Source organism: Lissotriton helveticus, chromosome 4_1 (genome assembly GCF_964261635.1).
Source record: "Lissotriton helveticus chromosome 4_1, aLisHel1.1, whole genome shotgun sequence".
In the NCBI taxonomy this organism is placed as follows: Eukaryota; Metazoa; Chordata; class Amphibia; order Caudata; family Salamandridae; genus Lissotriton; species Lissotriton helveticus.
Genome location: NC_136063.1, coordinates 1,521,588,630 through 1,521,604,743, shown reverse-complemented (window position 1 = coordinate 1,521,604,743; position 16,114 = coordinate 1,521,588,630). Strand labels below are relative to the sequence as shown.

Below are 16,114 nucleotides of genomic sequence, written 5' to 3'. Positions count from 1 at the left end.
GCGGAGGCAGCCCTACCACATTCTGTTAATCGCACCTCGTTGGCCCAGACAGGCATGGTTTACGGAACTGCTGCTGATGTCCCAGTGCAAGCCCATTCCTCTACGTCCTCGTCCAGACCTGCTAACTATGGACAAGAGCCTCGTGTGTCATCCAGATCCCTCAACGCTTCAATTGTGGGCATGGAACCTGAGCACCTTGAGTTCGCGGACTTGAACATATCCCAGGAGTGCAGAGACATTCTAGCTCAAGCCAGAGCTCCGTCTACCATTAAGACTTACAAACTTAAATGGAAGCGGTTCTGTCATTGGTGCGTTTCAGCCAATATCCATTCCACTCCTGAACAGCTCCTTCCTTTCTTTTTGAGCCTCGCTCAGTCAGGACTCTCTCATTCTACACTGAGAGTTTTCTTAGCTGCAATATCTCGTTTCCGACATGATGGCTCTTCATCCTTCTGTTCATCACGAGTTATACGTCAATTTTTCAAAGGGCTCTTCCGCAAGTTTCCACCTGTGCGTCGCCCTATGCCAGCTTGGCACCTCAATGTGGTATTAGCTCAACTTATGAAGTCACCATTTGAGCCTATCCATAAGGCCGATATAAAAATTAATCACCTGGAAGGTTGCACTTCTTCTGGCTTTGACCTCATCTCGTTGCGTGAGCGATCTTCACGCTTTCACTGTCAAGCCGCCTTATCTACAGTTCAAACCTAACGGAGTGGCACTGCGTACCAACCCTTCTTTCTTACCTAAAGTACCTACGGATTTTCATTTGAATGAGCCTGTGTTCCTTAAGTCTTTCTCCGGACCCAAGATCTCCGGCGGAGCAGCGCCTACATTCGTTGGACATCAAGCGATGTCTTAAATTTTACATTGCAAGAACTGCTCTTTTCCGCAAGTCCGACCAACTGTTCATTGCATACGGACGACTGCGCAGAGGACATCCAGTTTCCAAGCCGACAATTGCCCGGTGGCTTTCCTCAGCCATTGCCTTCTGCCACCAACAAGCGGGCAGACCATTGCAGTCTTCAGTGAGGGCTCATTCTACGAGGGCGATGTCTTCATCCACCGCCTTGTTTGCTGGTGTGCCACTTCATCAGATTTGCCGTGCAGCGACATGGTCCAGCAGGCACACCTTCACCAAACATTACTGTTTGGATGCCATCAATGAAGCGGATACCGCAGTGGGGCAGGCAGTGCTTCGCCATCTTTTTCAGTATGGTGAACCTCTGTTCCCTCCTCCTTATTGTTTTCCTGTGATTGCTATGATGTTATATGACTGTATTATTTTTATTATAGTACTGTCTTGATATATTCTTTATATGCTTAGCAATCTCAGTTCTAGGAGGTTACTGCTTTCTATTCTATTCAAGCATGTGAATCTATGAAAGACACCCCTAATACTGGAGAAGAACAATTGTTACTTACCAGTAAACAGGTGGTTCTCCAGTATTGGTGTCTTTCATAGATTCACATGCGACTCACCCTCCTCCCCTCAGAGGCTCTCTTCTCCTCATGCGCTCTTAGTTACTTTGTGCTACAAAATCTGAGGGCTTGAGCTTCTGAGGAGAAGGTTCTAGAGGGTGCTGGCGCCTGATTGGCTGCAGTTTGGACTAACATAATGACACTAATGTGTTACAAATGGTTTTTTCTCTTTGCCTTGCATTCCTATGTAGGAAGCGTTTTTAGAGGATTTCAGTTGTATTTCCTTGCTTTTTCTTGTATTATGTATATATATATATATATATATATATATATATATATATATATATATATATATATATATATATATATATATATATATATCCAACATTCGCAGCTCCCAATTGCAGGAAAGAACCAGTGGAGACCCTTTGAATGGCAGCAGATGAATTTATTGAGCAGCAGCCTGCTCGCCGAGGCTCCAGGGACAAGGAAAAAATGCACCATCTATTCCAGCCAGACGCGTTTCGAGTGATGAAACTCTTCCTCAGTGGCTTGTGGGATGGCCAGGGAAAAGCGTCTTGTATGCACCAAACTGTATTTATTATCTTCCCGCCCCAAAGTGGGTGTGGCCCTCGGGCATCCTGGGAGATGTAGTTCGTGCGTGCGCTTCACCCTGGTCAAAATGTCCATACTCTCGGTGTCCTATCACCAAGTCTCTGCTCTGCTTTGTGGATACTGCTCCCACTGTGCGCAAACACCTTTGCTGCATAAGGTGGGTGCTCAGTCTCCCACCGCTCGTGCAGTGTATGTGACACTGCAGCGGCCCCGCTCGACCGCAGTCGGTTCTTCCTACGACCTAGGCAGGCCGTTACTAAATCCAACATTCGCAGCTCCCAAATGCAGGAAAGAACCAGTGGAGACCCTTTGAATGGCAGCAGATGAATTTATTGAGCAGCAGCCTGCTCGCCGAGGCTCCAGGGACAAGGAAAAAAAGCACCATCTATTCCAGCCAGACGCGTTTCGAGTGATGAAACTCTTCCTCAGTGGCTTGTGGGATGGCCAGGGAAAAGCGTCTTGTATGCACCAAACTGTATTTATTATCTTCCCGCCCCAAAGTGGGTGTGGCCCTCGGGCATCCTGGGAGATGTAGTTCGTGCGTGCGCTTCACCCTGGTCAAAATGTCCATACTCTTGGTGTCCTGTCACCAAGTCTCTGCTCTGCTTTGTGGATACTGCTCCCACTGTGCGCAAACACCTTTGCTGCATAAGGTGAGTGCTCAGTCTCCCACCGCTCGTGCAGTGTATGTGACACTGCAGCGGCCCCGCTCGACCGCAGTCGGTTCTTCCTACGACCTAGGCAGGCCGTTACTAAATCCAAGAGGGTGCTGGCGCCTGATTGGCTGCAGTTTGGACTAACATAATGACACTAATGTGTTACAAATGTTTTTTTCTCTTTGCCTTGCATTCCTATGTAGGAAGCGTTTTTAGAGGATTTCAGTTGTATTTCCTTGCTTTTTCTTGTATTATGTATATATATATATATATATATATATATATATATATATATATATATATATATATATATATATATATATATATATATATATATATTTCAAAGAATCGTGTTAACTCCAAGCTCAAACACGAAGGCAAAGGACACACCAGAAGTTTGTGCAGCAATCGGAGATTTATTCTTCGATGGTCTTACAGGCAAAACTACTCAACGCGTTTCAGTGCAGAGGCTGCCTGCCTCGCAACGGACCGCCTTCATTAAGCGGCTGGGAAAGGCGCCGCGGGCGCTTGCGCTCGCTTGTGGGATTTGTAATATAAATATATATATATATATATTCACTGTATCTAAGGTTATATTAGAGTCCGAAGAGGTTCATCGTATCATCACATGAATGATGTCATCAGTGATGTGATCAGTAATGTCAAATGAGATGTCATCAGTGATGTCATCAGTGATGTCCTTTGAGATGTCATCAGTGATGTCATCAGTGATGTCACTGACCATGTCATGAATGATGTAATATGTGACATCATCAGCAGTGGATTGCGGGTGCGCGATATATAGTTAGTGCAACTAACTATATATGGAATTTCAATGGTTTTGTGTGAGTAAAATAAGGTTTTGTAAATGCTAATTCCTAACTATATATGGTCTATAACCTATGTTTTTTTCAGTGAATTTTCAAGGTTTTGTAAATGCTAATTCCTAACTATATATGGTCTATAACCTATGGTTTTTTCAGTGAATTTCATAGGTTTTTTAATAGCAAATCTTTATATTTAAAAAAAATAATAAATTTTAATGCGAATTTTATATTGTATAATTATGTCATTTTTTTTTTATTATTCTTTTCGGTGCGCTCCTGGGGCGCGGACCGGTGAACGCACGGGTAACCGCAATCTTGCGGCGCGCCTCGGGGCGCGTACTGATGAGCGTCCCGATAGCGCTATTGCCGCGAACGGAAACAACATCGTGACGTTTCGCGTAGCCGCCACGCCTTGCGTCATAAGACACGTATCGCGTAGCCGCGAGATGCGTCTTATGACGCACCGCGTTAGCGCACCCGGAAGCGCATACGATCGCGCAACGTAAACGCCCTGATGCGCTTATGAAACACGCCCCTGGACGCGCCCCGAGTCGCGTAGCGTAAGCGCGTCAAACCATGTGACTTTAAAATAACACTTTTCATTGGTTCAGAACTTTTTTGTTTCCAAATTGTGTGAAACCCACCCATTTCTCTCACTATTGCTTTGTACTTGGAGAGAGCAAGAGCTGTTCTGTGTACTGTCTTCATCTCCTACTTTCCTGATCTTCAGCAATGGCTGCAAGAGAGTCATCCAGCAGTGATTCCGACGGATTTTTAGAGGAGGACCCTCCTCAGCAGAAGAAAAAAACCCATTTCATCTGGAAATTTTATGACATCCCTGAAGGACAAAAAAAAGTCAACGCTCAAAGTAACCTGCAAAATATGTGGTAGTACTTTATCCAGAGGCAATCCTCTGAAAAAATATAGTTTTGGAAATGCCAATTTAATCAGGCATGTCAAAAGAAGACACCCAAACAACTTTGCGAGGGAGAGTGTCAGAAAGCTGGCACGGAAATTACCCACAGATGGCGGCAGCACCTCCACTGGTGGAGCAACACCTTCGGGACCATCCCGTAGAAGAATGGTCCCTAACATACAGCCAGAGTTTGCAGGCATCAAATTTCTGTGCACGGAGTGTGACGAACTGCTCTGCTATGGGGAGCAGAGTGTTGAACTCATTGCCATAAAGAAACAGCAACACCGCTACCCTGACACTCCCTAAATTTTCACATTTTTTTGCTCCTGTTGAGCAGTTTTTGAATCCCTGTTTTTTGTTTTTCCCTTGACAAAAATCCCAAAAAAATATAAAATCGTTTTAAAAAGTCTAAAAAAATATAAAACAACAAAATCAAAAAAAAGTTCTTTTCAGAACTACCTCAAATTTATAAAAAAAATGCAATTTTTTTTGTGAAAAAAATCTGTCATTTTTTATCTCCATGGTACGCTCCCCAGTAAGCTCCCCGGTACGCGTACCGGGTGCGCCCCCCGCGAAAATCGAATTTTTTTTTATTTTATTTTTTACCCGCGGGACCCTTTTATGGCCCCCACATCAAAACTAGGGGGTCAGGGGGGTGTACCCTGCCCCCTTTTTCTCATTTCCCCCTTTGATTTTTGCCACCTCTTGTGTCTCAATCCTACCGAGACACAAGATGGCGGACGCTGCAGACTGTTTCGAATGTTTACAGACAACCGAGAGCCAATCAGCTTGCCGTGCGTAAGTCGCGTGGCGCGCCCTAAGCGCTCCCCGGTACGCGTACCGGGGAGCGGCTCGAGATATATATCTTTTTTTAAACCTAATTTACTCAAAATTCACAGGAGCACATATCTTGAGACCTAGCAAAGGCACATCGGGCAAACAATATCTACAATTTTGCCAAGTTTCGTGGAAATCCATTCAGCCGTTCGAGCTAAAAGTGAGTCCAACCGCCCTATGGAAAAATGAATGGGAAAAACGCGTTTTGGGACCCCTCTTTTATCTCGGCCCCCCCTTGAAAAAAAAACCCCAAATTTTTAGGGGCTGCTCAGAAACAAAATGTTCCATTTTCCTGAAAATTTCAGCCCATTCCGTCCACAAACGCCAAAGTTATTAGGCATAGAATTTTCAAAAATCCCATAGAGAAAAAATCCTAACTATATATACCTACTGGCGACCGCCAGTAGGTAAATATATATATATATATATATATATATATATATATATATATATATATATATATATATATATATATATATATAGCATTTATTGCTATTTTATTTACCGTGGGACACCCACTTCGACGGGGAATATTCAAGCATGTGAATCTATGAAAGACACTAATACTGGAGAACCACCTGTTTACAGGTAAGTAACAATTGTTCTTACCCATCAGAACAATATGGGAGAAGGACATGGGATATTGACCTTTGCCACGTTTACATTTGTGATAGTGAAATAGCCAATTTCACCAGGTCCAACATTCCTTTTCTGCAAACAATGTTCATAAAGGCGCAGTACATCATCACTTTTAGTTTGAGTCTGTCCTGCTGGTGAAAACCAAGAAGTTGTCATATGTTCAGATGTCGAGTGACTGCAGCATCCTTCCTGCCTGTTGTGTAACGGAGGGCAAAGTGGGGTGGCATACGGCAGAAATGATCAACAGCGTCCCCCCACCATTGCCCCTTGGTATATTGGGGAGGGTGATGGTGGGCGCAAAATATAGCTTAAAAGGAAGGCACCCACACCACACCACACTCCTCTCCCCCTTCTCTTGGACAAGGCCAGAGGGAATTCAGTGTAAAGTTCATGGCTGTGAGACCATTGCCTGAATGAGCAAGTGGAGTTGAGGAAAATGTGCACCAGACCTTTGGCGTTTGGACAATGCTGGTGTTTTTGCATGGAGCTGTAGGGCCAAAACAGTCCTCACTGGTCATTTGGTTTGCGGATAGAGGTTTTGTGTGACAAGCCCAGACTTTGGGTGAGAACTGGGGGCTTTGACATCCTCGTGGTCCTTGGCAGATTTTTTGTCATTTTCTTCTCTCCCTGGAAACCCTGAGAGGCCAGGGACAGATTGTGCATAAATGGACAGGCCCAAGGCCCATCCACCTTTATGAAGCATGTGCTCTCCAGCTGTGCAGCTTTCTGTATTTTTCCCTTTGACTGTAAATGTGACTCAAAAAATAAACTTCCTACAATTATGCATATGCATCATTTTCTTTTTTTTAGTAGTGTAGCATATTCTCAAGAATAACAGATATTGTCATAATTCATGCATGCAATTTGAATTTAGACCTATGTTTTGGGACTTTCTCAAAAATGCCTGCACCAGAATTCACCAGACATGGAAAAGACACCAAATGAGGCAGATTAACTGTGTTCGGTAAATGTGATCTATTTTCAGTCATTGGTGCAGCTTCTTGAAGAGCACAGATTACTAGATGATTTACTGAATTGTTTCAGGCAGTTTCATAGCACTGAGGCTGATCCACATAAACTGGAGGAAGAGCTTAGGCAGTTGGTGAATAAAGGAGGCTCAGCTTCTCTAATCTTATTCGACCCAAGTGCAGCTTTACATACTGTAACCCATGAGGTACTTCTGGATAAACTCAAGGAAAAAAAGGTTAGGGGTAAGGCTGTGGCTTGGTTCACCTTTCTAAAAGTTCCCTCTTTTCAGGTGATAGCATATGGCGTTTTCATCACAAAGCGCCAGTTTGAGTTTGGAGTTCTGTAGAGTTCAGCCTTAAGTCCAACCTTATTTAATTTTGAATTCTGGACATTGGTCGCAATTGTGAAATATTTTGGGCTGTCCATAGTGTCCTACGCAGAAAATACTTCGCTTTTAATATCTTCGTCTGCCCGGGAAGGGAACAGCCCTGCAAACTCTTTGAACTGTATTTCTGCCTCGGTAAACCTACTCTAGATTGGGGTGCCTATTGGTGGCCTCTTACGCGGGGACAGTCCCTAGTACCCAAATCTGTGGTTGGGAACCAAGCAGCGACTTTCTTTTTGTTGTAAAGATTTTTATTGACAATGCAATAGCAAATTAGACAATTCACAATATGTAACCTTTATATACAGCATATTTGAAAAAGCGAAAGAAAAAAGAAAAAAAGGCAAAGAACCAAAAGGCAACACAGCTGTAAAGAGTAAAAACTATTGCATTGTATATTTTCAAGACATTTTTTTAAAGCCCTTCCCACCCCCACTGGAGAGTTGGTCATTCTAATACGACTCCCCACATTAGTTTTTATAAGTTTCACCGAAAAATGATTTAATTACTCCTTCTTTCTTCGCAAGCCATTTAGTCATGGGTGTCCAGATTTCTATTCCTTTTTGCAGAGTACGGTTTCCCCTCCTTGAATAAATAGCTTTCTCAAAATTATAATTGGTGGTTAGCTGAGTGAGCCATTGCTGAAAACCAGGTGGTTTTGGGTCAAGCCAAGCAGAGGCCAGGCAGAGGTGATATACTGCCATGCTGATAAACACTAACCTTTCCCCGGAGCTCCCTGCAGGTCAATGTCTACCCCAAGACCAATAAGTGTAGGAGAGAGGGAACTAGTAATCCCCAATTCTACATTCTAGAATCTGGAAATTAAATTTTTTAGGCTATCCAAGGCTTTGCATGTAGCAAAAATATGGCTAAGGTCAGCCTGATATAGATCACCTCGCAGGCAGGGGTTTCCTTTCCACGTACCCTACTTGGCAATCTTTTTCGGGGTATAATATAAAGAAAAACCTGTTTTATAATATTGTGCTTGTAGCCTTGCAGGGACTAAAGTGTTCTGGGCTAAATTAATTGAGTGAAAAAATTGTTCTTCAGTAACGCCAATTTTTATTTTCCATTTTGTTGCTCGATCATCCATATCCTCTACCATCAAAGAATTAAACAAATTATATACAAAACCAATAGATAAATCTCTATTTTTCCTGAATTTATCCATAATGGCTATGTTTAAAAACCATTTCAGTCCTCCCACTTTTTTCCACAAAAAGTCTCTGATTTGTAAAAATTTAAAGAAATCTCTAATCTCCAACCCAAATTGCTGTCGTAAATTTTCAATCGTTACCAGCCCATTTACGGAAAAAAGATTGCCAAGTTTACTCATGCCTGCCTCACTCCATCTTTCTGTGATTGGGCCCTTAAAAATCTCCGGCACCATAGGATTGTTACATAGTGGTGTATAATAATTCAGGCGCCCAAGCCTGATCCGCTTCAACATACATTTCATAACCTTGTACCCGCTTTGTAATACCTTAAAGCGCACTTTCTTGTAGTGATTGTCGTTCATATGCCGCCATACCCAGCCCCATGCCTCTGTACCATTATAAGCTCAATTGGTGATGGTATTTCCTCGGTCCTACCTCGCTTGGTTTTTCTTAAATCAGAGTTAAATTATACAATATGGTAGTGGCCCAGTATTATAATTTGATGTTTGGCAGGGCCAACCCTCCCCTTTCTTTTGATAGCGAAAGATATTTAAAGGCTCTTCTAGGTCTGGCATACCCCCAGATAAATCTTGAAACTAGATCTTCAATTCTTTTCAGACACTTACCATCAAATTCTAGCGGCATCGCCCGCAGTAGGTACAAGAATTTTGAGAAGAACAACATTTTGACGCAGTTGCATCTCCCAATTATGGATACGTGTAGATTATGTAGTCTATCCATTTCTAATCTACTTTTGACAATTAATGGTCCGTATTATTTTCCACTATACAATCGGTGTGTGCGATAATTTCTATGCCCAAGTAAGTGGCTTTTTTCCACCACTCGTGCATCATTAAACTTGGCATGTGCTTTACAGATAATTTTAGTTTTATTTCGATTTAGAGAATACCCAGGTAGTCTCCCAAATCTTAACTCCTCTATTTCAATTTCCTCAATTCCTATTGCTGGTTCAGGGGTTATAATAGCGACATCGGCGTACGCCAAGGCTTTCGTTTCCCAGCCGTTTGTATTAATTGGCTTAATGATAGCGTTATGCTCTATCTTTCGCAGAAAAGAATCAATATATATTGCAAATAATAATGTTGAACCCTGTCTAGTATCTCTCGTTATATCAAAGCTGTCTGTTAAGCCTCTGTTCACCATTATCTTAGCCGTGGGATAAACATATAGCATTTTGAATGCTTGCAGAAAACCGTTTCCTATCCCGCCCCTTGACAGAGCCTCCCAGAGAAAAGCCCAGGAGACCCGGTCAAAGGCCTTCTCCGCATCCAATAAAATCAATGCTATTTGTTCTTTTGTGAGATTCTTTGCATCAGGAATAGAAATGGCTCTACGGATATTATCGGTCATCCCGCGGCCAGGGATAAAGCCATGTTGCCTATGGGAGATAACCGTGTGAATAATCGGGGCAAGGCGCATAGCCAACACTTTAGAATAAATCTTAGTGTCTGAGTAAATTAGTGTGATAGGACAATATGACCCTGGATCAGTTGGTGCTTTATTTTTTTTGAGAAACGTTACAATTTTGGCTTGTGTCCATGACTCTGGGGGCCTGCCACCCTTAAAAACATGTATAATCAGTTGTGTCATACAATCTTTAAGTTGTGTTGAACATTTTTTATAGAATTAAAGGGGTATATTATCAGAGCCCATAGCTTTACTAGTTGGAAGACTAATACATAGCAGTATCTCTAGCTACTGGGGAATCTCCTTCAACTGTAGGTTTTCCTCCTGTTTAAATATTTATTTAGGGATCCGATTAAGATATATCGCTATTTCATTCACATCTCTTTGCGATTCTTCATGGTAAAGCTTTTGATAAAAGGTATAAAAAACTTTTCAGATCTCATCCGAATCCGTAGTTAATCCTTTAACTGGATCTTCAATATCTGTGATTAAATTCCGGGTTGCCTTTTGTCTGGTTATAACAGCAAGATGATGGCCCACCTGCTCACTGCATTCATAGGCGTCCTCACACCGTACGGCTAGTTTATCAGCCACCCCATCAGCTATTATCCCCATTATAGCAGATTTAGCTGCCATAACCCCCAATAGTGCTTCATTATGCTCTCCTCCATTTTGGAATATAGTGAGCAGCTCTTCTTCTGCGGCTGCTAATTTTGTTAAGCTATCTTTCATTAAGGCTTGTTTTTTTTTTTTTATTCATTCTGGCAGAAAAGCGTAGTGTCTCTCCCTGAATCCCTGCCTTGAGTGCATCCCACACAATATCAATGCTGGTGCTGTCTATATTCTCTTTAATGAATGGAGGTATCCACCCCTTCATAATCTCGCAATATTCCTCGTTAAAAAGAAGAGCCCTTTAAAAGCTCCATGTTATAGTACCACCACAGATCCTTTCCATCTTGATTTCCAAAATTAGTGGGTTATGGTCAGCTAATATTCGAGGTTCCTTTTCTATTCTGCAATCTCTGAGTATAGAGTAGGAGGCTAAAATGTAATCTATTCTGACCTGCTTGCTATGAGGATGGGAGAAATAAGTGTATTCAGGATTCTTAGTGCTTTGCCAGCTCCACACATCCGTAAGTGCATGCTCCTGACAGTGTCCTCGGTGCCTTATACACCCTTTTGGTTTACGGCCCTTATATATCCCCCTGTGTCCTGTTTCCGATTCCACTCTGCTGGTAGATTTAAGTCCCCACAAACTATTATCGGTAGTGGCCAGTTGGCTAGTTCATTATGAACGTGCTGAATTACAGTTGGATCATTAAGGTCGCTGCCATATATGGAGCAGATTTTAAGTGGGTCTCCTGGCGTGTAACTGAGTGATAACCATTCTCCCTAGCTGCTCTACTGAAGTGCGACTAAATTGTAGCATGTTACTTAAGGCCAATATTGCAACCCCTCGTGTGCATGAATTCTGCATTGTGGCCCCCACCAAAACATACTCAAGTGTCTCTAGTAGGTGTGTTTGTGCAGCTTCAATGTGCGTTTCCTGCATGCAGATTATATCCGCATTCAGTAGCCTTAAGGCAGCTGTTGTGTTCAATATTTTCTTCCAGTCATTCAGACCGTAAATATTGATTGTGGCAATGCATAGCTTACTCATCTAGATTAAAAAAAAAGGAAGGTGGAAAGGATACAACCCGTGTCCACCCAAGAGAGCGGAATCTTTCTTCTAGTGATTTCCCATTCTTTAGACCAACCCCGACCCTGTCCCCCCCCCGCCCCCACCCTTCACCCCTGTGCGAACCCCCCCCCCCCCCCCCCAACCCCCCCAATTGAGTACCTGACCTTTGCAAGCCCCGGATAATGGCATTTGAGAGAGAAAATCACACTGTCCCTGCAATCGTCCCATTTTTGTCCTCTTAATTAAAAACGTCTGAGAAGCTAATCAACCATAAACCTTAAAATACTCCACGTTACCCTACACGAAACAAATGTACTCAACCTCATTGTGTTAATGCAGATACCAGGAGCCAAACCACAACAACAACAAAACAAAATCAGAAAAAAGATGAGAAGCAAAAAGAAAAAAGCAAAGATTGCAAAAAAGATTTTAGAGCATTCAATTCGGGTCTAGTGGCTACTATTTCTTGCTAACTGTTTTCCCAGTAATTTCCTGTAGGTATGCTGTAGCCTAGATCTCTGCCTAGATCTCCGCGATAAAGCTGCGAATAATCCCTTTATATACAAGTTTTAGGCGCGCCGGATTTTGCAGATATACTTCAGCCCCTTGTTGTTAAGGGATGAAGAGCTGCCTGAGTCTCCACCTACCCTCAACTGTAGCGTGTGCGAAGTCTGGTCTTGTTAAAAAAGTTACGCCATTAAAAGTTTCTTTGCTTGTTGGTCTGGCCAGATCCTACATGGCTTGGCGGAGTAGGTAGTTCCCAAAGTATAGGAGCATAGCACGAGGGTGCTGAGGGGTATCTGAGGAGCGTTTTGAGGGTGTTAGCGGAAATCTATGTGCCCGTTGGATTTCTTTATCCCAGTCCCATGTAAGTAACTCTGGAAAGGCACCTTTAAGAAGCGAAACCATGTAACCTCTGGGATCATTCCCTTCCATCCATTCCGGAATGCCTAAAAAGCGAAGGTTACTTCGTCGTTGTCTGTTTTCCTGCTCTTCCTTCTTCCATAAGAGATCTTTAACAATGCCATCCTGTTGTTTACCTTCGGTTTTAAGTACTGCCATGTCTTTCTCAAGATTTTCTGTCCTTGTTTCTACAGAAGCCATCCTATCGGCAATCTCTGCGCAGGTTTTGCCAACCTTCATCACAGTTCCTTGGAGTTTCTTAGCGGCTAGACGTGATCTGCGATTGTCTGCTTTGGCTTCTGCTTGAAAGCTTTTGATAGTCTGTAGTACTGTTGCTAGTGCAGGCTCCAGCTCTGCTCTGGCTTTACCATCATTGTGTCGATCATTGCTATCAATGATTGTATGATTGCCACCTGATCTGGCGGTTGTATCAGAGATACCAGCTAGTTGGGTGGCAGAGTAGTCCCATCTTAGCTCAGCAGAGCTGTCTCTTTCAATTGTATCCCAATTCCTAGGTCGGCCTCCCTTCTTTTTTGTTTTGACTTTCCTCCTGTCATGATTGTTCTTGGGCTGCTCTACATATGAGCTGTTATTTGCATTTAGCCGATCTTTATCGCTTGATGCTGTTGCTGAGGCGGAGATACTTATATCGGATGTTTCTGAGTCTTCAGCTGAAGAGTAATACTGTTCTGAAAGAGTTTCCTGCGTCTTGAGCACATCACAGTTCCTGTTGTGGGGAGTGTGGTAGGTATTTTGACTCTCTGTCCCTGCGGCCCCCTCTAGCCATGTTTCGGTCCTCTTATATATTGACCGATTTGTTTCTTCGATGCCAGTAGTTTCTTCAATCCTGCAGTTAAATGAGCTGTGAGGAGGTTCCACTTCCGGGAGTTCATATTGATGCTCTGCCTGTCCAGCTTCTGGGTTCGTTAAGGTGGTATCCCGCTGGGTGGAGTGCAGCTTTGTAGTTGCCGTGTTAGTCTGTTTGGGGGTAGAGGAAGCGGGCTGCTTCTCAGTGCTGATATGTGCATTCTCACTTGCTTTCTTGGTTTTAGTTTCTACTGTTTTGGTTTCTTTTACAGTTGTATCAGCCTTTAAACCTGTCCCTCCTGTTAGACCAAAGCTTTTGGTTATTAGGGTCTGACAGTGCCCAGGAGCCATTTGCGTTTTAAATACATTTTTCTTTTTTAAGCTTTTTCCATCCTGGTTTAGCTTTGCTTCTTGCTCTGAATTGTCCTCCTTCTCCCCTTTCTCCGAGATTTTGTTTTTGCCCCCGCGATTTTCTGTTTTCTTCTGTTGGCTCTCCGTAGTTAGTGAGCCTGCTTGCTGGTTCATTTGTGCCTGGGAGCCGCTCTGTGCATTCCTAGCTCTAGTCCCCTTCAGCCCCCTGCCAGACATTTTAGAATTATCGGTCTTGCGCATCCAGGGCAACCAACGCCTCCAGCAAGAAAGTTCCCCCTGCAAGATGCCTGTTCTTCGCACTCACGGCCTGATTCCCGAGCCGCGTCTTCACAGATGGAGAGTAGGGCCGCAGGCCGAAAGACCAAGAACGCAACTCCTGGCTGCTCTGTCAATGCTGGGTATTCCACGCAGGCTTTTCCGGGCTGTACTTCTGTAGTCTGATCAGATAAGAAGTTTCGTGACAATCCTGCGCTTCTTACTTTCGACATCCCGTGCAGCGCTGTCTTATTTTTAGTCGGTTTAAACAGTCATCCATGGTTAAAAAGCATTTTCCCTGGAGGTGAATCGAGCATCGCGTTGATGTTTTCTCTCAGACACCATCTTGTCTGCCAAGCAGCGACTTTCAGTTCCAGGGCTGAATTAAATGCTAGGAGCACTTTAAATAAAAAAAAATCTTACCAAGGCTACTTTTCCTTGGCTACTTGTACAGTATCTTGGTAACATTTTGGCTAGCACTGTCCCATATCTGATTTTGTTTCAGCACAATCAAATTTAGAGTGCTGTTGTTGGTAGTTGTGTGCAGGACTGCACACAAATGCTTAATCATTTTTCTTTTATGAATCTAATTGTTTCTTTTTCTCAACAGAGCTTCCTAGACTCCAGCAGCTGCCCTGAAATTCAGGGTTTTTTACATGTGAAAGATCTGGGAAGAAAATCATGGAAAAAGATGTTTGTGTGTCTGCGACGATCAGGACTGTACTGCTCCATGAAAGGGACATCCAAGGTGAAGAGCCCCTATTTTTAGAACTTTACTACTGTGAAACCTTCTCTGATGTCTCTATTGATGCACAACTAGGGATGTTCAGAATAGGTGTCGGGGAACTGTTGGGGAATATCCCTTTCTTACTGACGTCTTGCATGTTCCCTTTCATTTGTCCCAGGATATTGCAGTTGTGTACCATGTGCATTCATGCCTCAAAGTCTGCATACCTTGTCGTACTAATTGCCATTAAGACCTCTTCAGTTTGAAGAAACTTTGGTTGTCACAAAAACATCCATCTTGAAATGTGCATAATGGGTGTGTTCAGTCTAGCAGATGTACTGTGGTATAAGCCCCCTAAACAGGCTAACCGTTTTGATTTTAGTTGTTCAATTGGTGGAAATTGTTGTACAGTAAAAGAAAGTATGTAATTGCTTTATTTGGAAATAACTTATGTTACAAGTGGGGCAGCTTTGGTGCATGTTTTAGCTATGTCAAGGCATTCAATTATTTTCTTAGCAACGAGGGTTTGGGCGTTCAGTAATGCCCTCTTGCAGGGTGATTGAAGGATGGTATTGTCTTCTCTTTCACATGCTAGTTTTTGCATAAGTATGGGGTTGTCTATTCCCTTGGGTGAGCAATGCATTGACATAAATTGTCTAATTGAGCAAGCTATATAAGGATTCCTTGACAAAAATGTGTGGGGAAATGAAGGGGCAAAGGTGGATCATCCTGTCCGCTTGATGATAGATCTAGTATTCTAGCCGGTAAGGAAGGCTTTCTGTAACATTCCAACCTGCTACTCGATTATCCTCAATTAAGGGAAGGTGGCATTAGAAAATGCAAACCGTACTATGGCCTCATTGCAGCCTTCTGGTTGGCAAGTGGTGCCTGAAGAGTATAACATTCTGTGCTCAAAGATTTCCATTATGTTTCCTAATGTTATATGATGGCCTTGATTATCACCTTTTTTAGTCATTATGGTGCAGCAGGTTCAGCTTCAGTTGGACATAGTAGGTGCCAGTCTGAGGTCTGGCTGGCCTCTGTGGTTGTCAGATCACTCATTTGGACTCCAGACAAACAGTCCATTCGGAATGGTCTTTGCCTGAAGCATACTTTATTTGGACAATAGTTCAGCATATGGCTGATATAACGAAAAAAATGTTTGACCGCAGTCATGACTGTCTTGGTGAAATCATTTTTACAGTTTCCATTTTGGATCGCTAGTCTCTGCTTCCATGTGTCAGAAGAATTTTTAAAAAGTGTTGGTCAACCACAGTGTGAAAATATTGGTAATGCATTGTTGCATAGAAACTTTTAAACATCTCACTTATTTATAATTTGTTGGAATGCTCACTAATGGTGGTGGCATGCCTTTCATGTAGTATTTAATGCACACCAGGAATTTTTTTTAATGTGCATACAGGACCAATTAACCGTGCAGGGGAGCCACAATAGAGGGAAGTCGGGAGAAGAGTTTGGTTTCCTGTGCTCTTCTTTAATGAATTGTTAAAGCTAGCA

The 16,114-nt window shown here is 42.9% G+C and overlaps 1 protein-coding gene across 4 annotated transcripts in view; it reads left to right on the top strand.

Moving 5' to 3' along the window:
- The window catches only part of GRB10 (growth factor receptor bound protein 10), an 807,319-nt gene that overhangs the window by 675,619 nt on the left and 115,586 nt on the right, over window positions 1-16,114 (top strand). For all 4 annotated transcript variants that reach the window (XR_013610607.1, XM_078688120.1, XM_078688119.1 and 1 more), the window contains one exon: window positions 14,480-14,617. Coding sequence is in view for 3 of the 4 variants with exons in the window: in XM_078688120.1 (XP_078544246.1) it covers window positions 14,480-14,617 (138 nt within the window). In the remaining variant the exon portion in view is untranslated. The remainder of the gene's footprint in view (window positions 1-14,479; window positions 14,618-16,114) is intronic.